General features: G+C 40.0%; 1 protein-coding gene across 1 annotated transcript in view; it reads right to left on the bottom strand.

Annotated features, from left to right (window-relative positions):
* Positions 1-7,092: 7,092 nt before the first annotated feature.
* The window catches only part of R3HDM1 (R3H domain containing 1), a 120,604-nt gene continuing 100,758 nt past the window's right edge, over positions 7,093-26,938 (bottom strand). Inside the window, 7 exon segments of the mRNA XM_024569697.4 lie at positions 7,093-8,288; positions 8,290-8,435; positions 9,396-9,480; positions 9,946-10,028; positions 14,180-14,324; positions 21,866-22,038; positions 24,021-24,124. Coding sequence (XP_024425465.1) covers positions 8,073-8,288; positions 8,290-8,435; positions 9,396-9,480; positions 9,946-10,028; positions 14,180-14,324; positions 21,866-22,038; positions 24,021-24,124 — 952 coding nt within the window. The 3' untranslated portion in view covers positions 7,093-8,072.

Below are 26,938 nucleotides of genomic sequence, written 5' to 3'. Positions count from 1 at the left end.
TGATGAATATTCTACTGAGATCTTCTCTGAGACCTCCCCCAAACCCCCAACCTTTAAAAGCTTTTAGGATGGAGGACCTGGTGCACTCTCGGTCCTGGGAGCACACCAGCACCTTCCCCCCCTTCTTCCCTCACAGGCACGTATCTCCTAAACCATAAGAGACCCCATGAAGCTTGCAACCAGGAAGCAATGGACACTGGCAGCTCATCCCTGGCTAACTCTCTGAACCTGTCCCCAAAGCCCCATTTTCTCTGATTTCTTGGTAAGCCAAAGTAGTCCAGCTTAGGCTCATTTCCCTGTCTAGTCCCTCTCCTGTTGCTTCTCCTACTCTAAGCCCTTCCTTGTTTCACTGGCCCCAGCTTTAATAAACATACTCTCAAAAATCACGTGAACTTGTGTTGTGAAATCTTGCCTGCATGAAGAACCCACACATGGCCGTAGGCTGGCCCTAGGCCGACCCGATCAGGGCCAGATCCTCTTTCCTGTTAACATCAGGATTTGGTTTGGAGGCAGAGTCAATGGAATTTTCGTGTATTTGTCCTTGTGTTGCAGATGGAGACAGGGTCCAGGTTCTGGGTGATTGTGAACAAAGAATTGGACTGACCACACAGATACTGTAAAGCAAAGCAAGTGGGAAATTTATTAAGGAAAGCATACTTCCCCCAAAATGGGAGCAGACCATCTCTGGCCAGGGAATAGCCCACTTCTATCGAAGGGTTACAGGCTTTATAGGGTTTTTACTTAAGCTTCTACACATGAGATTTCCCACAATCCTTTTTGACTGCCCATTGTGGGGAGAAACCACATTGCTAATTATCATCAGGTGTCACAAGGAGATTCTTGGAAATCAGGATGTGAACTGTGACAGCTGCAGTGTCTCAGGGTTTCCTGTTCTACCTCCTGCCTCCCTTGTGCTAAATTGTTTCTAAAGATAGTTGCAATCATGTCTTCCATCCTAAATGCTTTTCTGCCACTTCTCTCATCAAGAGCTAGGGTTTATTTCTTCTGCTGGAAGAGGGGTTTCTTTCTTCTGCTGTGTGCTAGCCCTATTTTTGTTTTAAACAAATAGAATGCAACACAAATGACACTTGGAGACTCCAAAACCAGGTTTTAAGAGAACTTTTCTTATTCAGCCATAAACACAAATGCAAAAGTCCTGCCATTTGTGACATGGCTGAAACTTGTCAGTCAGTCAAACAAAGGCAGATACAGTGTGACTTCACACACGTAGACTCTTAAAAATAAAAACGAAGTTTCAGAAACAGAGAGTGGATTGGTGGTTGCCAGGGCCAGTGCAGTGGGAGGTAATGGATGAAGGTGGTCAGAGTACAAACTTCAGTTATGAGATGAGTAAGTTCTGGGGATCCAGTGTCCAGCATGGCGACTATAAATAAGCCCAGGCTATGACGATGGAGAAAGATGCCACACGGACATGTTACTGGCGAATGATACCAGATGTTAGACCTTGGCCCTTGAGTTTGGCTAAGAAAAGAATTCAGAGCCAAGGAACTCAAATACAAGCAAATTTTATTTAGAAAGTCACAGAGGTAGAAGAAGTGAGCCAGCTGGGCTGCACGGACTCAGGAAAGAAGGTACAGAGGCAAAAGAAGGGCCCTTGGTGATTAGGAGAGAGAAACAAAGAAAATGCACCTGGGAGGAGGAGGAGGAGAGGTGCTGGGCCCTCCATCCTGATGATGGGGGACTCAAATGTTGGAAAAATTTTAGCTTCAGATAATAGCTAATAAGCTTAGTAATCAATGTATGTAAAAAGCTCGTTTCAGGACCTGAAGGTATGACCCACCCTGACTCCAGGAGACCATAAGCAGTTCCACCTTTGTGCTCAGGCGGACTGCAAGCAATCAACACAGTATCTGAGCGTGGTGCTCCAGCAGGAGATGCCCACCGCCCAGGACACAGATGAGGACCACCGTCCAGGACACAAATAAAAGAATGCTGCAGCTTTGTTTCTTAGGGGGTTTTTTTGTTTGTTTTTAAAGAGGTTATTTATTTTTTGACAGAGGGGAAGGGTGGAAGAGAAACATTAATGTGTGGTTGCCTCTCATGCCCACCTTCCCCCACCCGCTGGGGACCTGGCTGGCAACCCAGGCACGTGCCCTAGACTAGGAATCGAACCGGCAGCCCTTTGGTTCACAGGCAGGTGCTCAATCCACTGAGCCACACCAGCCAGGACAGAATACTGCAGCTTTTATCTGTTTAACTTCTTCCCTGAATTACAAACCCCTTACCTATACTTTTCTTCTTATAAAAATGATTGGTTGAAAATGGAATTTAAGACAGTCTGTTAGGGTACAAACCTGCTGTCCTCTCAGATTGCCGACCACCTGAAGAAAGCTCCCGTAAAGATTCAATCCCTGTCTCTGTTTATTGGGTTTAGTACATGACAGGCAGCATGAATGCCATCTTTTCCGGTTTCACTGAGAGTTTTAATCTGCTCTTTAATGGTGGGGATCTTAGAGGAGGTCCCAGGGGAGGATCTCAATGAAATATTCAGCATCTTCCCAGGTGTGTCCTTTCAGGGTCATGGACCCTACTGATTGGTTGACACTAGGGTAGAGTCATCAGTCATTGCATCTGGTCCTGATGGCAACCATGGCATCATTTTGTCTGGTTTTGCCACTTTTCTGGGCTTGCACCTAAAACACAACTGGGGCCTAGTTTGACCAAAACTTTGTCTCTGTGCTTATTGGACCTGAGGCTTTGCTCCTAAGATTATTTGATGTGGGTCAGAACCTCATTGTCCTGAGGGCTTCATGCTTAAAAGAGAGATTGTGCAAATCATATGAGGCTATTCTCTGGCCCCCTTGTTCCTCCTCTAAGGAGTCTACTGCAGGACTAGAGACAAGCCTGGGGAGAAAAGATTAGGGGAGGGTCCAAACCACCTGACCAGTGATATGAATGCTTAAGGGGGACTAAATCACATGACCATGTAGAGTATCACGCTAGGGGAGGAAAGATCACCCTGGAGACAAGGTCCCACCCTACTTTTGTCTGTTGCTAGGCACTGGGGTCTCTCCACTCTGGTGACCTTCCTACCTGGCTTTTTGTTCCTGCTCTGCTCCTGTCCCTCTAACTGCCCCCTGTATCAGACAGAGCTGCCTTGGAGAACGAGATACCTTAGGAGAAAGTGTCCATGTCCACATAGAGAACTGAGGCATCAGAGCTGAGAACCAGCCGCTGGACCCTAGACATTGGAGATCCCAGACATGTGAGGTCATTTTGGAAATTCCAGCCCAGCTTAGCCCCAGCTGAGGGCAGCTGATACCAGCTGAAGAGCCAAGACATCCTCTTTGAGACCCACCCGAACTCCTGACCCTCAGTATTGCTTTCAACCACTAAATTTGGGTGGTTTGTTAAACAGTAAGAGATAACTGAAACAGTGCTGATTTTTTTTTGGGTGGGGGAGGGAGCAGAGAGAGGAGGGATTATGTAGCTAATGATTTATCTATTTCAATGCTTCCCCCTGCAAAGAACCAACTTTTACCAGTTTTCTGGTTCAGAAGGTCCTGCTGTCTTTCCTTTACTCTCCAATATTTTTACGCTGGTGAAATCAAACCAAAATGAATCCAAGTGTAGATACTAAAGGGAAAGACAACTAATAAACATGCCATCTGCAGCTGGCGCATATGTGGCCTTGGGGATAGATTAAGTGTCTACCTGTTCCTCATGCTGGTGAAGGTCTGTGGGCTGAACGGCTGCAATGAGTTTTTGGTTCTTTTAAGTGTCATTTCATAAAGATTTCTGGAATGCCAAGCCACATGGGGCCAGCTAGGAATCATGCCACCACATAGAGAGCACCTTTATGCTAGGGCCATACCGGGAACCGGAAGACAGTATCTGCTGTGCTTTCTGCCCTCGAAGACTATACAGACAACATCTCATTAGCTGCTGGGCAGGCAGTAGACTGGGACTGGGGGATGTGCCTGTTTTCACAAAGCCCTGTGGCCAGTCTGCTGAAGTCCTACATTTCCACTTTTTTTCTGTTGCTGACCTGTGAAGACCACCTTTCAGCTGCTGATGTGTCGGCTTGACTCTTCCCAAGCCACTCCAGCGTTACAGGTTTTACCTAAACCTGTTTCCACACTATACACAGGCCACAGGTTCCTACCTGGTGGGACCAGAAAAACAGTTTTTCAGCCTGAGGCAGACTGGGGGCAGGCATCGTATTCTTTTTCTTCAGCTCAGATGACTAGCTAATTATTTTTATTAAAACTGTTAGCATCATGAGAAACCACTATGCTCTAGATTCACAAACACATACCCAACATATCCATGTTCTCCGTGGACCAAGGGTTTAAAAACCGTAAGCCATGTTCTCAGCTTCCTAGTATGTAAAGTAGCAGAAGTGTGTAAGTGATTTGTTATTCCGACAGAAGGAGCTGCAGGAACTGCTAATACACGGTGGGGCAAAAGCAGGTGTGCAGTCATTTGTGTGGAAAATAATACAATAATAGAAGAACAAACTGTTTCTTGTACTCAAAACGGTAAACCTATTTGCCCCACCCTGCATCGGCACAGGTGAGAACAGCCCATTTGTATAAGGACTGTCTGCCCCCAAACATGGTCAGTGCTTTGGGAAAAACCCGTCAGGGCTCTGGGACATTTGAAGCTATTCTTGGGAAGACTTAAAGTCTAGGTCAAATCACATCTTAAATGCTTTCTCCTTCCATCATTTTTTTCTGTAGGTAAAATCAGATTCTTGAACAAGAACAGGGTAAAACAGTCTAGGGAATGGGTGCATTGTTTCTGTAATGTGTGTATGCCAGATGCCTTGGCAATTTCATAACTATTCCCATGTGATTATCAGGGAACGGGGGTGTGGCGGCGGCGGAGCACTGACTTAACAGTGCCCTCGCTGGTTTCTAATCTACTTCCTCTGGGGAGTCTTCAACTTTTACAGGGTAAACTAAGGATCTAAAGCAAAAATTTAGGTTTTAATGTAAAGCATGATGACTACCGTTAATACTGCATTGTATATTTGAAAGTTGCTAAAAGTAGATCTTAAAAGTTCTCATCACAAGAAAAAAAATTTCATTAACTGTGAGGTGATGGATGTTAACTAGACTTATTGTGGTGATGATTTTACAGTATGTACAAATATCCAATCAAATCATTATGCTGTACAACTGAAACAAATAAAATGCTATGTCAATTACACCTCAATTTAAAAAAGCCAACAAAACCTCCACTTAGGTTTACTAGGATTCCGGCTGCAGGAGTTAAAGAAAATATTCAGAGGACTGAAATAAACCACAGCATTGTTTTTTGTCTCTACCTCCATGTGTGATTGAGTAATTCTTGTTGCAGTGCTGGCCCTAATTACGTATTCTCTAGATCTTTGACTTTCTACAGTCAAAAATAATAAAAATTCAACAGGCCTTGAGAATTATTTTTATAGTCCTTACTTATTCTTCTGTACATGGCTTCTTAACCTGACATAGTTCAAAGGTAGCTCCAACTTCTGCTCCTGGAGGGTAAAATATTCATAATCGGGATGCACAAGCTTGTGGGAAGACCTGGGATTCCCAGGGACCAAGTGCAATTTTGCAAATGCTCTGGAGTGAGGGAACATCTGTGGGGGTATGAGAGCACCCACTGCTCCTGAGCTGCTCCTGCTCTGAGCTAGAATCGAGCCAGCTTCCAGGCAAGTTGCATATGGCAGACACTTCCATCTTCTGAGGTTCCCAGCACTTTGCTTAGCTAACAAATGGGGAAAGCTTTCTATATAACATTTCAGCTAAACTGCACAATTAATTGGGTGATCACTATATTGGCTAAAAACAAATTCTTTATCGCACCAAACAATGTTCTATTTTTAGTTATGTAAGTATGTTCATACTCCAACTGTCTACAGTTGATTGGTATTAACGTTGAGAGAACAAAATGACATGAATCATACCCACCGAAATCACCACCACAGAGAAAGCGATGCTTTGTAAAACATTTGTAAGATGAGGGGTTTACTACATGATACAATACACAGATGAGGTATTATTGAATTTTACCCTTTTGGGAACCGCCCTGCCTGATTCCAGAAGCTGTAATTCCCTGTGGCTAAGGCTCTGTAAAGACCTTGGGACCATAAGCCACTTAGAAGACAAAGCTTATCTTCCTGGTAGGGGAGCTGCCTCTGCCCCCTTTCACTTCACCCTACCTGGCCCCGGGTGGATGACTGCTTAGCCAATGATGGGTTAAGATTCCTCAAAGGAGGGATGACCTAAGACAGGCACCGGAGAAAAGGGGCCCTCAGGGAAGGACTTGGGGGGCTACAGAAAAAGGGGGTTATGGACCCTTGCCCCTCGGCTTTGACATAGACTGAGTCCTCATTCTGTCTGCAAGAAGTCTCCTAATCTCTTGGCTGCTTTACTTCCTCTCTCTGACTTAAGCCTGAAACAATGCCATAGATGGGTGTGGCCCTGTGCTGGAAAGGGCGGGTTCCCTAGGGTCATCTGGCCTAAGAAAGAATGCATAAAATCTCATGAAACCTACTTTGCTAATACCCTCACAATTTAAATGATAAGGGTCCAAGCATGAAAAAGTGTTTGTTCCCCAAAGTTTTATGGCCCTTTAACTATCTGACCCTGACTCAAAATAAGCCCTCAGAGTTCTTTGAATGTTATTTATTATTTGATCATTTCTGCCTGGCAATGATTGATGAGCTTTACATATACGCCCTGTGTTCCTATACAAATGAAACCCAATAAAAGCCAGTCCAGGCAAGGGATGGGCCGGCCCTCTCTTTCACTGAGACAGTGGCAGTGTCATCCCTTTTCCTCCACAGGATTTCTGTAGACCGTGTGAATTTGTCTCATCTTGTCTCATCCACAGTGCTCAGGACACTGCAGGCTGGTGTCTGCATCATACCCCTGAAACCTATATCATTTTATTAACCAATGTCACCCCAATAAATTCCATTGAAAATAAATAAATAAATAGAGAAAAAAGAAAAAAAAAGAGGGGTGTACTGTCTTCATCTTTTATGTTTGAAACTGAAATCTTTAGGACAGGTTAAGTCTTTCATACTATCACTCATTTAAAAAAAGTGATTTTAACTTACAAAAGACAAAGTAGGTATATATTTGTAAACATTTATTCTCTTGAACTGAAAAAGGCTTGTATCAGCACACATTGTACAGCCTTTCAAATTACACAGAAATTGAAAAAAAGGTTCCTTGTTCATAAGTGCAATGAGTCTTTGCTGTCCAGTGATCTGCTGCAAACAATGAAAACAAATTTTAAACCGCCTAGGAAGTTTCCAGCACTCATCAAATGCATTTACTTAGGTGACCAAACAGCCACAAGGAGGGAAATGCAAACAAGTGGCATTTAGTTATTGGAAGGACATTTAAAAAACGTGGAAGTATTTTCCTGCCTAGAATGATCCCTATTCCCCTTGAGTCTAAGTGGTTTGATTAAGAGGCCTTAAAGATAACATAATTTAATTTACACTAAATGGTCATACTACCTAAACAAATACGGAAAGAACCCAATGAAGGAATTCTGTATTTTCTGGAAATTGTTTGTGTGTTCAGAGACACAGGGGAAGAGTAATCTATTTGTGGGCTCTCCTTGGTCACCCCTCAGCCCCTTGAAAAGACAGCACATGGTTCTGACTTGGTTATTCCACTCCTGTATTCTTTTCCCCCCAAATTTTATGTTGGATTACACTGTGCTGGCTGCAAAAAAAGAAATACAGGTTGCAACTGATTGTAATAATTTTGAAGAATTTGCTGTACAATAGAGCTTTGGATCTGATACAAGAATTCAGAAATATAAAACAAAATAACTATAAAAGTTAGGAGGCATTTAAACAGCATTTCCTCAGAAAAAGCTGCTAACTCTGTATCATTCTGATATGGATTCCTACCATCATTTGGGGTGAGTGTGTATTTTCCCCCTTTTATCGAAACATTGGCCTGTCTTTAAAAGCTGTTACACCATGACGACACATCCTAGGAATCTCTATCATATTAACAGAAGCTCCAAGTACCAAGCCAATTAAAGATGGGAGAGGACTGGGGAATCATAAAGGCCAAGGGTCCAAGGTGGCTCTGTTACTGAGAACTTGCCCTTTCCAAAACATGAAAGTCATAGTGCTTCTTGCTTGTTCTCAGTTTAAATTTGTTAACTGAGTTAATTTGTTTCTTCAGTGCATTCTGCGCAGCTGAAATGGAAGGGAATGTGGCTAAGACGGTGTATGTGGAGGCCAAGTCACCGGGTTTAGAGCGTTCGGAATTGACAGTGCTGTCCCCGCTGCCACAGCAGAGGGGGGTGACGACGTGGCTGGGACTGGGACTGGGGGTCCCGCAGCCACCGTATCTTGGCGCCAATTTTAAAGAGTTCCCCAAAAAGCTTCTCAGCTTCCATGCGAGTTATTCCATCTGGTAGTTCAGTAATTTCCAAGACTTTCCCAACAACTAGAATGAAAAGGTGTAGAATTAATAATCCCTGTTACTGAAGAGGGACCAAAAAGAACTGTAGACCCATATGATGTAGAAAATGAACAAAATTTTCTAAAACCATTCAAATCCACAAAATTATAATTGTTATGGCCATCTTTTAAATCATTCTTATCCCCTAGGCAAGGGGTGCAGAGCTAATGGTACTAAACTATCATTCCTTCCCCGATAGATGCACATTCAAAAGACAGCATTGTACAGCGGCTTCTCTAAATGAAGCGTGTTATTTTAAAATTTTTAATTTAATTTTTTTTATCCTCACCTGAGGACATTTTTTCTTTGCTTTTAGGGAGACAGGAAGGGACAGAGAGAAACACTGATGTGAAAAACATCGATTGGTTGCCCTCCCGAATGTTCCCTGACTGGTTATGGGAGCATTCCTTTTGGTTATGGGATAATGCTCCAACCAACTGAGCTGCACTGGCCAGGGTCAGGCATGTGATTTGGGGCAGCTTCCTAAACTTCACGTTCCCACTGTAAAATAAGATAATAGTGCTTCCCCTCATCACCCCAAGGAAGGTGAATAGAAAGTTCAAGTAAATACTTGAAAGCATTTTGCCACAGAAAGGTGATATTTTTGTTCATTCAGACTATCTCTGTATGGGTGTAAAGACTACTTCCTTTCTCAAAGAATAGGGGGAAAGAATTTCATTCTACCTATTCCTGTATCTTTTCCCTTTGGTCTCTTCACCCCTCCTAAACCCAACCTGTATCTTACTATGCGCTCAAACCTGAAATGAAATAGCACTACAAGAACATATTCAAGCACCCTACATTATAGACGGCATAATTTTCTATGACTTTTTATAGGACTCTAAGAAGAGGAAAACCCATTTCTGTGCCATGGTACAGTTTTAAAGACTGCTGAACTGGCCAACAGTTGGTAGAACCCTATCGAGTTGCCACTCAGGGACACACCTGCTTCTCCTGCCCCAAAGTCAGTAGATGCAGCTTTTTTAGCTTGTTTCCTTCCTCGGTTTCCATGCCTGTTGCCAGACTGACCCTGAAAACCCGCAGACAGATGAGAAAGAGGGTTAATAATGCTGAAAAATGTGTTTGTAATATTTAAACACTTAACACCTAACCATACTCACTCTGGGTTTTGTATTTCAGCAGAAAAACTTCAACCCCAGGCCTTCTGAATTCTGCCTTTGTGGCAATGGCGCTCCTGTCCCGCACTGTGACCAGTCACTTGCTGGTCTTTCACAATAAACAAGGGTGCCCTGATGCCCAGCCACCACCCACGTTTGGAGAGCACAACTGAATTACTTGCTCAGCCAAGCAGTCTCCACCTTCTCCCTTGCTCTGCTCTTGGTGGCGTTAGTGACAACGGTGAGAAATCAACTGGTGAGGCACAGAGCTCTCCCTGCGCGGTGCCACAGGAGGGCCCAGGGCAGCCCACCCTCTGCAACTGAAGTATGACGTTCTGCCAGCACAGTCTAGGAGGTCAGACGGCTGGCTTCCTCACCTGTTGGGCTGCAATGTGTCCGTGCAGAACGGCAGGAGGATTGTACTGCAATGGTTGGCCAAGTAATGGATATCTGGCATCTCCTGAAAGTCAGCAGAAACAATTTTACATTTTTCTCTACTCAGTTATAAGTTCTTCCTAGAGTTTACTAAATTGACTCTGTTGAGTAGGTATGGACATATTTTTAAAAAGAATTAAAAGTTTCAAGTATCCTTTAAAGAGCTGGGGTAAACTTCTCCAAAGACTAAGGACTAGTAACAGTGGTTATAAAGGCAGATGAGTGGTGGGAACTGGGTCGATAGGGGGTAGGGTGAAGAGAAACTTCTCTATATACCTTAACATTCATACAAAAGCCACCGAAATAACTGTAATACCCTCTTCAACCACTTGAGATACTAAAATCCACATTTTCTCTGAGGATTAAAAATTAACATAACTTACATTTCAGGGGAAGGAAAAGACCCTGAAAAAACATTAAGTTCCCTAGCTCCCCAAATTCACTGTGAACTACTATAAATATATGCATGTATATATTTACATATACACATACATTTTTAATCTTAATCAATAGGTATATATTTACATTGTAAGCCCTCTTTAAATTAAAGTTTGTATTTGTAATTTTGACTTGCTTATAAAGAGTGGCACAGTTGTTTTTTAAAAAATCATTTTATTGTTTTAGTCCTCACCTGAGGATATTCATTGATTTTAGAGAGAGGAGGGGGAGGGTGGGGGAGGGAGAGGTGGGGTGTGGGAGAAAGAGCAAACAGTGACGTGGGAGAGGAACATCAATTGGTTGCCTCCTGTACACGCCCTGAATGAATGCTGAACCCGCAACCTAGGTGTGTGCCCTGACTGGGAATTGAACCTGCAACACTTCGGTGTATGGGAGGGACTCTAACCAACTGAGCCATGCAGCCAGGGCCAGAGTGACACAGTTCTTGTGTTATTCATGAGCAAGTACCCTCTTTCTAAATCAACAAGTGTGGGGTAATCAGGATGAAGATCCTCCAATTATTTTCTTTTACTCAGGAATTCCTAAAGTCATCACATGAAAGGAACTTAATAAATGTTGATTGCCAAAAACTTGTCCTGGAGAAGAATGCTTTCATTTGTTACATTCTCATTTTATTTGAACCACAAGTCCCTAAATTTAGCACATTCTGTGTTTGGAAGAGGGTTATAGGTAGATGCTAGAAAGCATCTTCAGGAAATGACACATCCCCTTTCTCTTGACACCTTCGTAGTAGAGAGAAGCAAGGTGTGCACTTCTACCCCTCCGTGGTGCTCTGTGCTAATGCACACTGTGAAGGTGCTCGGGCAGCTCCCTGGCAGAACACACCCATGACATACTTGCTTCTTCCCAAGCACTAACTACTTGCAGGGCAGATATGACAGAGGCTTAGCACTGAGATCAGACATGCACACGTGAATTGTGAAGATACATGAAAAACAGCTGCAAAGAAGTCAGAGTTAAGGTTAGGCCCACAGAGCAGTATTCTCTTCAAACACGGAGAGGAAACCATAGCCAGCAGTAACCAGAGACCCCTCCTTACAGGCCATGCTATGCGCTCTTCTTGGGGCATTCACGGTAGACCAGACATCTTGATATTACTATACTGCCACATAGTTTCAACCCACACGCTGTTTCAATTTATTTCTTATGACATGCTTTATTTTTCTACATTAAAGTAATTGGCTCTGCAGAAAATCTGGAAATAGAGTATTACAAAGGAGAAAATAAAAACCACGTTGGTAATTCAATCATTTTTAACATTTTGGTGTGTATCTTTTCAGTCTTTGTTCTACATGTGGACTCACATGTATTTGTATTTTATAACTTAAAAAAAATTGAGACATAATTAACATAAAACACACATCTTTAGTAAAAGTTCATGTAATCATGACTTAAAAAAGATAATAAAGATTTCCATATCCTGAAAAGTTCCCTCAAGCTCACTTCCAGTGAACTCCATATCCCATCCATACCATTATCTGATTTCTAACATCACAGTTTAGTTTGCCTGCAGTTGGTCTCATATAATTACAATCATATAGTATGTCTTTTTTGGGTGTCTGGTTGGTTTTTTGCTTAATATAACTCTGAGCTTCTTCCATGTTGCTGCATGTCAGTAATTCGCTTTGTTCATTTTCATTTTTGAGCAGTATCCCACTGTAAGGATATACTACAATTTGTTTATCTAGGCTCCGCTGGTGGACATTTGGGTCTGTCCAGTGTGGGTTATTATAGACAGTTATAAATGTTCTTGTACAAGTCCACATAGATATGTTTTCACTTCTCTTGGGTAAACACCTAGGAGTGCAATAGTTACATTGTAAGAAACTGTCAAATCTTTTCTCAAAGTGTTTTTTATCATTTTATACTCCCATACCAATGTGTGAGACTTTCAGTTGCTCTGTATCTTCACCAACATTCAGTGTTGTTTGTCTTTTTGATTATAGCCATTCTAGTGGGGCCAAGTGACATTTCATTCAGATTTTAATATTACTTTCCCCCATGAATAATGATGTCGAGCATCTTTTCAAAAGCTTATTGGACATCTTCATTTTTGAAATGTCCATGTAACTGATTTTTAAAAAACATTCACAATACTCTAAACATATAAAACATGATTTTTAGATAACGGCATAGTATTCCTTCTATGGATATACTATAATCTAATTAACCTGTACTGATGGACCTGGAGAGTCTTATGCTAAGTGAAATAAGCCAGTCAGTGAAAGACAAATACCATATTATCTCACTTATATGTGGAATCTAATGAACAAAATAAACCAATGAAAAAATATAAACAGAGGCATGGACACATGGAACAGACTGACAGTTGTTGGGGAGTTGGGGGGAATGGATGAAAGAAGGTGAAGGGATTAGCCAAAGAATATATATGCATGACCCACGGACACAAACAATGGTGTGGGGATTGTCTGAGGTGGGGAGGAGCTATGAGGTGGAAGTGGGCAAAGAGGGAAAAAGTAGGGACAATTGTAATAGCATCAACAATAAAATATAATACAAAAATTAAATTAAAAAGATAAACCCCCCACCACAAAACTTCTATGCATAAATTGTTTTTTGCATTGACTGTATGCATTTATCCTTACAATAAATTCCAGGAATAAAATTAATGGTTTCTATATTATTTTATAAGATTTTATTTATTTATTTATTTTTAGAGGGGAAGGGAGGGAGAGAGACATCAATGTGTGAGAGATACATGGATTGGCTGTCTCCTGCTCATCCCAAATTGGGGACCTGGCCAGCAAGAGGTGCGTGTTCTGACTGGAAATCAAATCGGTGACCTACCTCTTGGTTCGCAGGTTGGTGCTCAATCCATTGAGCCACACCAACCAGGGTGGTTTCCATATTATTTTATAATCACTGCTTATGTGCCTGTTCCTCCAACTAGACTGAGGACTGATGAGGATAAAGACTTTATCTCAGCCCTGGCTGGTGTGGCTCAGTGGATTGAGTGCTGGACTGCGAATCAAAAGGATGCCAGTTTGATTCTGAGTCAGGGCACATGCCTGGGTTGTGGGCCAGGTCCCCATTGTGGGTCTGTAAGAGGTAACTGATGGATAGTTCTCTGTGTTTCTCCCTTCCTTCCCCTCTTTCTAAAAAATAAATAGGTTGCCTCTCACCCGCCCCTTACTAGGGACCTGGCCCGCAACCCAGGCATGTGCCCTGACTGGGCATCGAACTGATCACCCTTTGGTTCACAGTCCGTGCTCAATCCACTAAGCTATACCCACTGAGCTACACCAGCCAGGGTGTAAAAAACATTTTTTAAAAAAGACATCATCTTACTCATTTTTGTACATTAGGGACACAGTTAAGTCCTCAATAAATGCTTGTTGAGTACCTTTTTTTGAAGAAACTTTTGATATATTACTCTAATATAGAAATTAGAAATATAAAACAAATATAGAAATTGCTTATTACTACTATGGAGGAATGGAGTCTGAGGATAATTAAGTTAAAACCATTTAATTTTGTCTTATAAGTAACTACTGAATGTAAGTAATTAGTACTTATTAATTAGTGATGAAACATTAGGGCCAGGAGAGTTTATGGTAATAAATAGATGTGCCTGGGCGGAGGTGAAAATGTTGTCCTGTGGGAAACTAAAAGGTAGCAATACCAAGGTAAATCGCAGTTATTGGCATTGATGTCTTAAAATTCTCAGAGGCTGTGACTGGTTTAGTGCACACTTACCTTGCCCAGGAATAAAAGGTCTAGAAAACTGGGGTATGATGGAAAGTGGTGGTCCAGAAGGACGAACAGTTTTCAAGGTGGATAGCTGAGCTGGTGCTGGCGACTGAGCTGGTGAAATAATGGGACTACTGAGTTGAGGGCTGTGCTGTAATTATATCAAGAAAATAGGTCAGCATTTTAGTTAGGCTTTTTCAAATTTCCTTTGGACAAAAATTTTTATTCTTTTTGATTGTAAATATGTACTTGTTTTATTACTGTAACATATACTTGTTATAAAAATTAAATTATTATGGAAATTTATAATTTACCACTCCTAAAAATAAACACTAGTAACAGATTATTTCTATGCATATGCATCCATACATCCATGTTTTACAAAAATGGAAACAGATTGTACATCCAATTTTTGACTCCTGCTTTTGTATCTACACAATAATATTGTAGGTAATTTTCGATGAGAGAATATTTACATCAACCCCATTCTTCGTTTACATTAACTGTTTAACATTTCATTTTTAAACAATTCATCCATAAAGAACAGTTGCAAAAATAGTACAAAGAATTCTCAGATTTCCCAAATGTTAATATTTTATTATATTGGATTTATCTATTATTTTCTGAACTATTTGAGAATGAGTTGCTCACAATACCCCTCTATCCTGAAATAGTCTGTCTATTTGCTAAGAACAAGAAAATTTTCTTATATAAATAACTACAGTATAATTGTCAAAATCAGGTAATTAACAACAGTAATATTATATAATGTGTAAGTTTATTGAAATCTTATTGAAATCTTACCAATTATTCTACAAATGTACTTTATAACCAAAACAAAAAAAAGAAAAGAAAAGAAAAACCCAACTAGCTTAGAATTCAATCTAGAATGAAGCGTTGCGTTTAGTTGTCATGTCTCTTTGGTTTTTAATCTGGAACACAGCCTCAGTCTCCCCTTTCGTGACTCTGACATTTCTGAAAGTCATTTTAAAGATTGGTTATTTTGTGATGTGCTCCTCATTTCTGGGTTGCTGTTTTCTAATCAAAATGTTCATGATATACATTTGGTGAAGAATAGCTGAGAAGTGACGCTGTGTCCTTCTCAGTACATCTCACGAGAGGGAACATGCTGCCCACTTGTCATCACTGTTGGTGATGTTTGTTTCAATGGCTGGGTTGAGGTGCTGTCTGCTTGGTTTCTCCACTGTCAAGTTACTATCTTTTCCCTTCTAGTTATACCTGTATCTTGTGGGGAGATCTTATTTCTGAACAGAGATCATTTTACTTCCCTCTTTTTCCAATTTAGATGTTTGCTATTTCTTTTTCCTAATTGCTCCAGGTAGGACTGACGGTATGATGCTGGTTGGGAGAAGATACTTTGTATGGTATCTACCTTTTAAAATCTATTGAGACTTACTATGTGGCTTAACATATTATCTATCCTATAAAATGTCCCATGTGCACCTGAGAAAAATGCATGTGCTGTTGTTGTCCAGTAGAGTGCTCTGTGTATGTCTGCCAGATCTAATTGGTTTACTATGCTCTTTATTTCCTTACTTATCTTCTGTTTGGCTATTCTATCCATTTTTGACAGTGGGGTTTTAAAGTGTCCAAATATTAGTTTAGAACTGTTTATTTCTCCCTTCAATTGGGTAAGTTTTTGCTTCATGTATTTTGATTGTCTATTATTAGGTGCATTTTTATATGTTATATCTTGTTGAGATATTGAAATTTTTATTAGTATATGAAGTCCTTTGTATCTTGCAAACTGTTTTTTAAAAAATTTTTTGTTATTCAATTACAGTTGTATGCCTTCTCTCCCCATCCCTCCACCCCACCCCAGCTGATCCCACCTCCCTCCCCCACCTCCATCCTCCCCCTTGATTTTGTCCATGTGTCCTCTATAGTAGTTCCTGTAATTCCCTCTCCTCACTGTCCCCTCCCCACCCCCCCCTGGCTATTGTTAGATTGTTCTTAACTTCAATGTCTCTGGTTATATTTTGATTTGCAAACTGTTTTGATCTAAAGTTTATCTTTGTCTTTTGATTGGAGTTTAATCCACTTACATTTAAGATAATTACTGATAAAGAGGGACTTACTTTTATTTGGGCATTATTTTTCTAAATGCCGTATAGCTTTTTGATTCTCATTTCCTGCATTACTGTCTTTTGTGTTTACTTGATTATTTTTTGTAGTTAGTAAAATGTTTAAATTCCTTTCTCATTTTCTTTTGTATATATTCCATAGATTTTTTTCTTTGTGGTTAGCCTGGGGATTATACTTAACATCCTAAAGTTATAATACTCTAATATTAATTTATACCTTTTTAACTTCACTAATATACAAAAATCTGTTTCTTTGAAGTTGTCACCACTCCTTTTAGTTGCTGGTGTCATAAAATTACATCTTTATACACTATGTGCCCTAAAACAAACTAGTAATTCTAGTAAATGCATTCATCTGTGAAATTACATAGAAAACAAAATGTGGAGTTACAAATCAAAGTTATAAAATCACTGCCTTTTAATTAAAAAAATGAATCTCTTAAATCATGTACAAAAGGAAAAAGTGGAGTTACAAGCCATTGGTATAATACTATCAGCTTTTATAACTGTCCATGTATTTAACTTAACTGACAGCTTTATTTCTTCTTACGGCTTTGTGTTACTCTCTAGTGTACTTTCGCTTCGCTTTTCAGGACCCCTTTGAGAATTTTTTTTTAAAATATATTTATTGATTATGCTAATTACAGTTGTCCCGTTTCCTCCCCTTCACTCCATCCTACCCACCCCCTCCCTCCCACATTCCCCTCCTATAGTTCGTGTCCATGGGTCATACTTATAAGTTCTTTGGCTTCTACATTTCCTCCACTATTCTTATCCTCCCTCTGTCTATTTTCTACCTACCATTTATGCTACTTATTCTCTCTACCTTCCCCTATTGATAACCCTTCACATGATCTCCATTTCTGTGGTTCTGTTCTTGTTCTAGTTGTTTGCTTAGTTTGCTTTTGTTTTTGTTTTAGGTGTGGTTGTTAGTAACTGTGAGTTTGCTGTCATTTTTACTGTTCATATTTTTTATCTTCTTTTCCTTAGATAAATCCTTCTAACATTTCACATAATAAGGGCTTGGTGATGATGAACTCCTTTAACTTGACCTTGTCTGGGAGCATCTGATTTGCCCTCCCATTCTAAATGACAGCTTTGCTGAATAGAGTAACCTTGGACCTAGATCCTTGCCTTTCATGACTTCTAATACTTCTTTCCAGCCCCTTCTTGCATGCAAGTTTTCTTTAGAGAAATCAGCTGATAGTCTTATGGGAACTCCTTGGGAGATAACTGTGTCCTTTTCTCTTGCTGCTTCTAAGATTCTCTCCTTCTTTTTAATCTTGGCTAATGTAATTATGATGTGCCTTGGAGTGTTCCTCCTTGGGTCCAGCTTCTTTGGGACTCTCTGAGCTTCCTGGACTTCCTGGAAGTCTATTTCCTTTGCCAGACTGGGGAAGTTCTCCTTCATTATTTGTTCAAATAAGTTTTCAATTTTTTGTTCTTCCTCTTCTCCTTCTGGCACCCCTATAATTCGGATGTTGGAACATTTCAAGATGTCCTGGAGGTTCCTAAGCCTCTCCTCATTTTTCCGAATTCTTGTTTCTTCATTCTTTTCTGGTTGGACAGTTCTTTCTTCCTTCTGGTCCACACCGTTGATCTGAGTCCCAGTTTCCTTCGCATCACTATTGGTTCCCTGTACATTTTCCTTTGTTTCTCTTAGCATAGCCTTCATTTTTTCATCTAATTTGTGACCAAATTCAAACAATTCTGTGAGTGTCCTAATTACCAGTGTTTTGAACTGTGCATCTGATAGGTTGGCTATGTGTTCACTGCTTAGCTGAATTATTTCTGGAGCTTTGATCTGTTCTTTCATTTGGTCCATTTTTTTTTTTTTGTCTCTGCCCGTTATGTGAAGGGGCAGAGCCTTAGGTATTCACAGGGGTGGGATAACGCTGGTCGCTGGGCTGTGTTGCTGCATGTGGGGGAGGGGCCGAGAGAGAGCAATGGTGCTTACTCCACTCTGCTGATTTTCAGTCACTCCCTCCACTACCCACAATCAAACTGGGCCCCTCTAGTGCTGATTCCTGAGTGGGTGGGCTTGTGCACGCTCTAGGTCCTTGTGGGTCTCTCCACCAAACTCTCCTGTGAAGCTGGGAGTTTCTCCTGCTGCCGTCTCAACCCCCATGGGTGTTTTCAATCAGAGGTTTGAGGCTTTATTTCCCTGAGCTGGAGCCCTGGGTTGCTTGGTCTGTTTCACTCCCCCGCTGTTCCTCCCGGTTTATCTATGCGTGAATGTGGGGGCACAGGGTCTGCTAGCTGTTGCATTGCCTGCCCCATTTGCTCCACAATCCACCACGTCTCTGGGTCCTGCTGCGTTGCTTCGAGTGCTGTCCACCCTGGCTGCCCATCTCCGCCCCTCCTACCAGTCTGGATGAACGTTTCTTCTTTATCTCCTTGATTGTTGGACTTCCGTGTGGTTTGATTTTCTGTCATTTCTGGTTGTTTTTTGTTTTTAAATTGTTGTTGTCCTTCTTTTGGTTGTGCAAGGAGGTGCAGTGTGTCTACCTATGCCTCCATCTTGGTTTTTTCTTGAGAATTTCTTAAAGGGCAGGGCACAGCTTCCGTTTACCTGGGAATTCATACTTTTTTCTTTACTTCTGAAGGACAGTTTTGCCAGATCAAGGATCTTGGTTGACAGTTTTTCTTCTTTTAGCACTTTGAATATACTGACCTGCTGCCTCAAGCCCCCAAAGATTCTGATGAGAAATCTGCTGATAATCTTTCTCAGGATCCATGTATGTGATGAGTCACTTCTCTCTTGCTGTTTTTAATATTCTTTGTCTTTTGAAAGACTGATTATAATGTATCTCAGTGTAGGTCTCTTTGAGTTCATCTTAAGAGTCTGTGGAGGTGCTGGATATTTATATACATGTCTTTTTATCAAACTTGGAAAGTTTTAAGCCATTATTACTACAAATTTTCTCTCTTTTCCTTCTGGGAAGCCCACAGTATGAATGTTGGTCCACAGAGGTCCCTTAGGCTTTTTTGCCTTTCTTCATCCTTTTTTTCTGTCTGTTCCTCTGACTTAATACTTTCCGCTGTCCTATTTTTAAGTACTTTGATTCTTCCTTCTGCCTCCTCAAATCTGCCACTAAGTTCCTCTAGTGATTATTTTTTTCATTTCAATTATGGTATTTTATACTCCAGAATTTATGAGTATTTTTGGTTTCTTTTCAGGTGTTCTACCTCCTTACTGATATTTCTATTTTGTTCACACATTGTTTTCTTTCTCCACATCGTCCTTTCGTTCTTTGAGCATCCTTCAGACAGTTGTTTTAAAGTCTTTGTCGAAGAGATCTCCCATTAGGCCTTTTTCAGGTACAATTTCTGTTGATTTTTTCCCCCCTTTGAACAGGGCATCATAATTTTCTGTTTTCTCTGTATGCCTTGTGTTTTCTTTGTTTGTTTAAAACTGGAGATTGTAGTTTGATAATGTAGTTAAGAGTGGAAATCAGATTCTTCCACTTTCTCAGGATTTGCTGGGATGTTTTTGTTATTGTTTTTCTTTATAGATTGCTGCAGGCTGTTTCTGCGTCAAGGATCAGCCTGAGATCTAACTTTAAGGTCTTCTCACAGGGCTTTACAGAGCTTGTGCTGACTATCAAGACTATTCCCAGTTTTTCAATGTTATAACAGGGAAGAAAGAAATATCTTTGTACACATATTTTTGTACGCTTGTTCCACAATTTTTACTGGGCAAAAAAGTTATAGAAGTAAATTTGTGGATCAAAGGCTATATACCTGTCACATTTAAAAAAATGTCACTAAACTGCACTGCAAAAAAGAGGTGTGTAGTAATTTCCAGTACACCAAGAGTATACTGTGCAACTTCCTATCTCTGCCACAACTGAAAATTAGTCGTCTTCTTAAATTTTTCCAATTATGTAGATAAGAAATATTTTTACATTTTCATCTGCTTAATGGCCGTTGGCTATATATAGTTTATGAGCTAGACTATAAATGACCTTTGATCTTTTTATTCAGCCATGATTTGTCATGTGCACTGTAAATACTTTTCTGCAGTTTATCTTTTAAGAGATATTTAAAAAACCTTTTAGTTCTGTAAACTTTCAAGTGTATAAAGGTGTAGATGGATGAGTATAACAAACTTCCACCTACCCCATCATCCAACTTCAATTGTGATTTCCCCTGCTTTTTCCTCCCTGAATTATTTAAAGCAAGTCTCAGATATCACAGCATTTCACTTAGAAGTATTTGAGTATATAAATATTTTTAAAAGATAAAAACTATTTAAAAAATAATGCCATTATTACACTAAAAATTAACATATTTAAATAACCCCTTTTGTCCTAAAACATCTTTTGACTAGTCAGTATGAAAGGAAGATCAACATGTTGCATTTGATTATTATCTCGAGTCTCTTTTAACCTATAACAGTCTCAGTCTTCATTTCAAAATGCCATCTATCTGTTAAAGAAACTGGGCCAATTTGTCCAGTAAAATAAGGACATAATATCATATAAGTTGTTATTTTTTCTTCCTGGATTTTCTGTAAATTACTAGCTAGACTTAGAGGCTCAATTAGACTCAGGTTCAGTTTTCAATTTTTTTTTTTTTTTTTTTTGACAAGAGTACATCATATGATACTGTGTATTTCCTCTAAACAGCAGGAGGCAATGTTTGATTGACCCACTTTTAGTGATGCTTCTATTGATTAGTTGCTTCAAGTGTTGTCTGCCTCATCTATCCATTTTAAAGTCCCCCTAAAACCTTTTCCTAGTCCTGGCTGGTGTGGCTTAGTGGATTGAGCACCGGCCTGTGAAACAAGGGGTTGCTGGTTTGATTCCCAGCCAGGGCACGTGCCTGGGTTGCAGGCTGGGTCCCCAGTGGGGGCCACATGGGAGGCAACCACACACTGGTGTTGCTCTTCCTCTCTCCCTTCCCCTCTCTTGAAAAATAAATAAATAAAATCTTCAAACAAAACAAAACAAACAACAACAAAAAACCCTTTTCCTAATGTTTCTGGCATTTGCTGATTTTTCCTTGATCCATTATTTTAATAGGTGATTCCAAAATGGTGATTTTAAATTCTACCATTGCTTTTACATTTATTAATTTCTTTTGTGATAAAGAGCATTCCCTCATCAACTTTCTGGTTACACCAAAGTATACTTCATATGAAAAATGTAAGATAATTGCTTAATTCTTTCTTTATCAAATTTGAGATCTAATTTACCTTCTGATTTAAAACTTTTTTTTGAATATGCAAAAGTTGGGAAATAATATTTAAGTCTTTTAAAAAAGATTTTTATTCATTTTTAGAGAGAGGGGAAGAAAGGGAGAAAGAAGGGGAGGGCAACATTGATGTGAGAGAGAAACATCAATTGGTTGCCTCTCAAATGTGCCCCAAATGGGAATCGAACTTGTACCTTTATGTTTGAAGGACGATGGCCAACTAAACCACACCTGTCAGGGAAATATTTAAATATTGAAAGAAATTGTCTGGATATAAAAAATATTCAAACCTCTTTACTAATCTGTTTGAGGTTTCAATTCAGTGTCAATCCTTTTAGGTCACTCTTCTGTGATTAAAATATTGAAAGTTTTAAATTAAGCATCTTACCTGAACTATATTCTCTACATTGCTAAATTCCACACACTTCTGTCCTCTCGGGTGATCACAGTAATATTTGTTTGGTTTCCACTGCGGGGGTGAGTGGGCACGAGATTGTGGATTGTTTGGTACATTAAGCTGCATCATCACCATACCTCCACCAGGTGGTGGAGGTGGCACAGCTGAAAATCAGAATTAGGATACCATGATCAGTATACTTCAGCAAACAGCTAATATCTTTATACACCAAAATAAATGACAATAATTTTATATTTCTTAACAAAATTTTACTATTATGTATGTAAGGCAGATTTAAACCCTATTGTTTCTTGCTAAAAGCATTGTGTGTTTAAAAAGGCATTAAGATAAATTCTGTAGACCTAAATATCTTACTCCTCAAAATAATAGGTTTATAGTTACTCAGGATAGTCCACTTATCTATTGCAGAAACTAGTAGAGAGTAGAACAATTGAGATATGATCTATAAAAGTGTTTAAGTTTTACAGTGAATTAATTTTAAAACAGGCATTTCTTTCTAAATACAAAGTAAAATTGGGAAAAATTATCCCACAGAAACTTTGACATAGAGTAAAAAGTTATCTTATAGTAAATCAATTTCATGCAGTGGAAAAGTTTGGAACATGGGAATGGAATTAACATAGCACAATTTTAGTACCCTGACATGTCCTATGACTCTGAGAAAATTTAAGCTCTTTGTGTTTTCTTATTTGGAAAAGGAGGCTAGGAAGACCTCCTTGATTGACTTTAAAGAGCTGTGATGATTACATGTATGTCAACATTTTGCTAATTGTACAGTAGAGGTAAGTGGACTACTATGTCTACCTCCTTATCTGATTTATTTTTTTTGTGTACCAGCACTGCTAGTATCAGGCATATACTTTGCCTGCTACTCAGCACTTCAGTGTCAGATAAGGCAGCCTCTTGTGCTCTGCTGACAGGGCCACAGTCTGCATTGTAGTAACCATGGTAGTTTCTAGTTCTCTAGAAACTGAACCAACCTGATCTAGCTAGGCAACCATAGAAGCACCTACTGCTTAGGGACATCTCAAAGTCCTCCTCAGTCACAGCAGCCCATCCATGTCAGATGCAGCCAGCCACTGTTAGTCATTTACTTAATACTTATTTATTGTTTCTCATAGAGAAAATGTCAATAAATCATTACAATAAAATATGGTGTTATGAGAAAGGACTGTTTAAGACACTGGGGAAGCAGAGAAAAAGATGCAACAAACTGCATTTTAAGGACTCATGAAGCCTTTACAAAGGTAATTTTTAAGTCAAAATTTAAGGATGAGCAGGATTTTGGCAAACAGAGGGAGGTGGATAGGCATTCCAGGCAGAGGGAAGAATAGGTATAAAAGTATCTTTGGCATAAAAAAGTGCAGTATATTCTGGAAACAAAGTTCTGTGTGAACTAAGCATATGAATTGAGCAAGTAAGTATACTCAGGAGGCATACTTGCCCAAATTTAGATAGAAATGCATGCAAGAGAACCCATGCAAATATTTTTATTCAGAGGCATGACATGAAGAGACTCCTGGTTTCAGGACAATAATTTTTGTCTGTATATGTGCTTCTGTTTTGGGGAGGAGAAAAGCTGGGTGTAGGGGAAACAAAATAAGCAAAACCACTTGAGATTACGGAAAATAAGATATGAAAAGATTTGATCAAAAGCAGCAGCAGTGGGGAAGGAAAGAAGTAGCACATTTGAGAAAATGGTGACAGCATGAATGCTAAAGGGAAGAACAGAGAGAGTTAGTTAGGCCTTTGAACTCTGTTTTAATTCCTAGGTATATGAGGTAAGGAATGCTGGTAATACAAAGTTCTTCTGACACATCCAGTAGATAGTTGGCTATATGGTCTTGTCTCAGCAGAAGTAAGATTTAGAAGGTGTTGGCTAAGAGTGGTAGTTGAAGCCTACGAGGTGGTTGGATTACTTAGGAAGACCTTGAAGAGTAATGAGAGAGAGTACCTAGGAAAGGATCCTAGAGAACATCAACTCTAATTTTGCATGGTACCCTAAATATCCTGGGTACATCTCAGCACTGAACAAGGTGAAAACCTTTTTCTAGAAATGCCTAAGGAACTTAATTATTTCTTAAATGAAAAAATCATTATCCTTCTGTTCAGTTATCATTCATACCTGAACACTGGTGGCTTTGAAGCTGCTGGGAATTGCACGGTGAAGTAGTTCGAGGAAACTGTATTTGTTCCGATCCTGTATGTTGTAAGTAACCTACTGAGGAACTACAGGGGAAAAATCACACACACACAAAAACACAGCACATTGAGATGGAGATGACTGTAAAGTTACTTTGAACAAACAGTTCTACAAATTTATAAAATAAAATTATTCTTTAAATTGATTAGCAGTAAAAGTCAAATGTAACTCTTTTCTCTGTGAGTTATAAATACTTTATCTTTTAGATAATTACCTTATGTTTATGACAATAATAACAATCTTTTAAAACCAGAAAAAACAACTATTTAGATTTCTCTTACTTTTGTACAAATTATTTTAAAATATCTTTCGTACTGTTCACATAATTACTTTAAAAAAAGATAAATAACTCACTAGTTTTATAAAATAAAAAGGTAGTTTATTTGATCTCATTATGCTATATTTTAGAAAAGAGAATATGCAGTTTGACAATGATATTCAAAAATTTTTTTTTGCTTAAAAGTGTACTAAGAATAAGGGAAACAACAGAACATGACTCATGTATTCTAACATACTGACCAAAACAAAAGACTGTCAGCAAAAACCCCTAAGTTATTGCTGTATTTAGTTATTGTAATGTCTCTGAAGAGTCTAACATGTAATTTGTTATAATAAATGTTTGAAAGTTTTCTCTTTTTAGCAAACTTTTTCAGAAAAATCATTTTTGGTATTATTAATTCTTTCTGAGAATTCTCAGGTAATTAGAAATCTTAATATATGAAACCCTATTAGTTACTAGTCTTTTTATCATTTAAATAAAGTATTTTCATATAGTAGTATTATTTAATCTAGCTTTAATAACTTTTTCTACTCACTTATCATGTATTTACATTAAAATTACCACATTAGATCCAACTACTGAATTATAGAGAATACAGGGAGACACACTAAACAACACCATGATGACACCATCAGGAAAATCTATACTATGGGACACTACAGGACAAATGTGAAAAAACCTAAGAAATATTTGGAATTTACTGTCAAGATGGGGACATAGGTAAACACGAATTGCCTCCTTGCACAACCACATTAAAATTACAACTAAACTACAGAACAACCATCACTCAGAACGGTCAGATATCGACTTGAATGGAAGTCTGCCAACTACGGAATTAAACAGACCGCATCCATCTAGAGTGGCAGGAGGGGTGGAGACGGGGAATGGGCATGTCTCTCACCTATGTGTGGTGGATAAATGTTAGGGACGGACACTCTAGAGCGAGGTGTCCCAGCCCCACACCAGGCCCCCCAGTCCAGGGTTCCAGTGACAGGAAGATAACTCCCTATAACTTCTGGCTGTAAAAATCAGGAGGGACTGAGTTGGGGGAAGAAACATCTGGAGTCCCAAGCAGTTTCCCTTAAAGAACCCACACACGGACCTACCCAGACTCACTCCCTCTGAGCTCCAGCACCAGGGTAACAGCTTGAAAGGCACCAGTGGCATATGGGGAGGAACTGAAATGTCTGGCATCAAGGTGGGAGCTGGGGCACAATTTTCTCTCAGAAATGTGGGCAGAGGCCATTGTCCCTTTCTGAGCCCTCCCACAACAGAGCCACAGAGCCCATAGACAGGTGCCATGTTGGAGACTCCATCCCTCCCAACTTACAGGCCCATCTAAACTGTTAACCATGACTTTTCCATATGAATGTCTGGTCTTGCCTCATGCTTCACAATTTCCTAAATCCTATCAAAGAAGCAACAGCCAGCCTCACCTCAGTGAGCCCTCAGCTCCCGTATCTCTTGCTAAGTGGATCCAGGCCTGGCACTAGCAGCAGCCAGCCAAGGTTCACAACATCTCTTTGCCTGGAAATCTCCAAGCCCAGAACAAGTAGAAGCCATCTCAGATTGCTTTAAAGCTCATGCAGGGTGGGCCAGAGCAGAATACAGGCGGGGGCTGACCTTGGCCTGCACCACTTGGGAAATCCCAGAGCCTGCACACCCAGTGGACAACTACAGACCCCGTCAGAATGCCACCACCCTATCCCTACACAGATGATCTTCCATGGAGGCTGGAGGTTGGTAGTCAGTGGTCACAGACAGTCCTTGCAGCTGACTAGCTTGGGTAAATCCCTCCCATTAACCTACCGACAGCAATGAAGGCTCAACTACAAGAGAGTGTACTCAGCCCGCACAAAGGGCACACCTGGAGTACCCAGCTTAGGTGACCTGGGAGGCTGTGCCAATGGACCCTCCAGGACACCTACTACATTAGGCCGAGCTAGCAAGACAGGGTGTCATATCTGCTCTCTCTGACAGAAACAAACACAGGGAGGCTGCCAAAAATGAGACAAAGAAACCTGGCTCAGATGAAGGAACAGAACAAAACTCCAGAAAAAGCTAAACAAAATGTAGATAAGCAATCTACTAGATGCAGAGTTCCAAACACTGGTTATAAGGATGCTCAAGGAACTTAGTGAGGACCTCAAGAGCATAAAAAATATCCAGTCAGAAATGAAAGATACACTAATAAATAACAAACAACTTACAGGGAAACAACAGTAGAGTGGATGAAGTCAGGAATCAAATAAATGATTTGGAACATAAGGAAGTAAAAAACAAGCAACAGAACAAGGATAAAGAATCAAAAAAAAAAAAAAAAAAACAAACCCGCCCCCACGAGGATATTATATGCAGCCCCTGGGCCAACTTCAAGCATTCTAACATTCGCATCATAGGGGTGCCAGAAGGAGAAGAGAAATTAAGAAATTGGAACTCTATTTGAAAAGATAGTGAAAGAAAACTTCCCTAATTTGGTGAAGGAAATAGACATGCAAGTCCAAGAAGCACAGAGAGTCCCAAACAAGACAGATGCAAAGAGGCCCACTCCTAGACACAT

The sequence above is a fragment of the Desmodus rotundus genome, chromosome 2, assembly GCF_022682495.2.
Source record: "Desmodus rotundus isolate HL8 chromosome 2, HLdesRot8A.1, whole genome shotgun sequence".
Lineage (NCBI taxonomy): Eukaryota > Metazoa > Chordata > Mammalia > Chiroptera > Phyllostomidae > Desmodus > Desmodus rotundus.
This window is presented reverse-complemented; position numbering and strand designations above follow the sequence as displayed.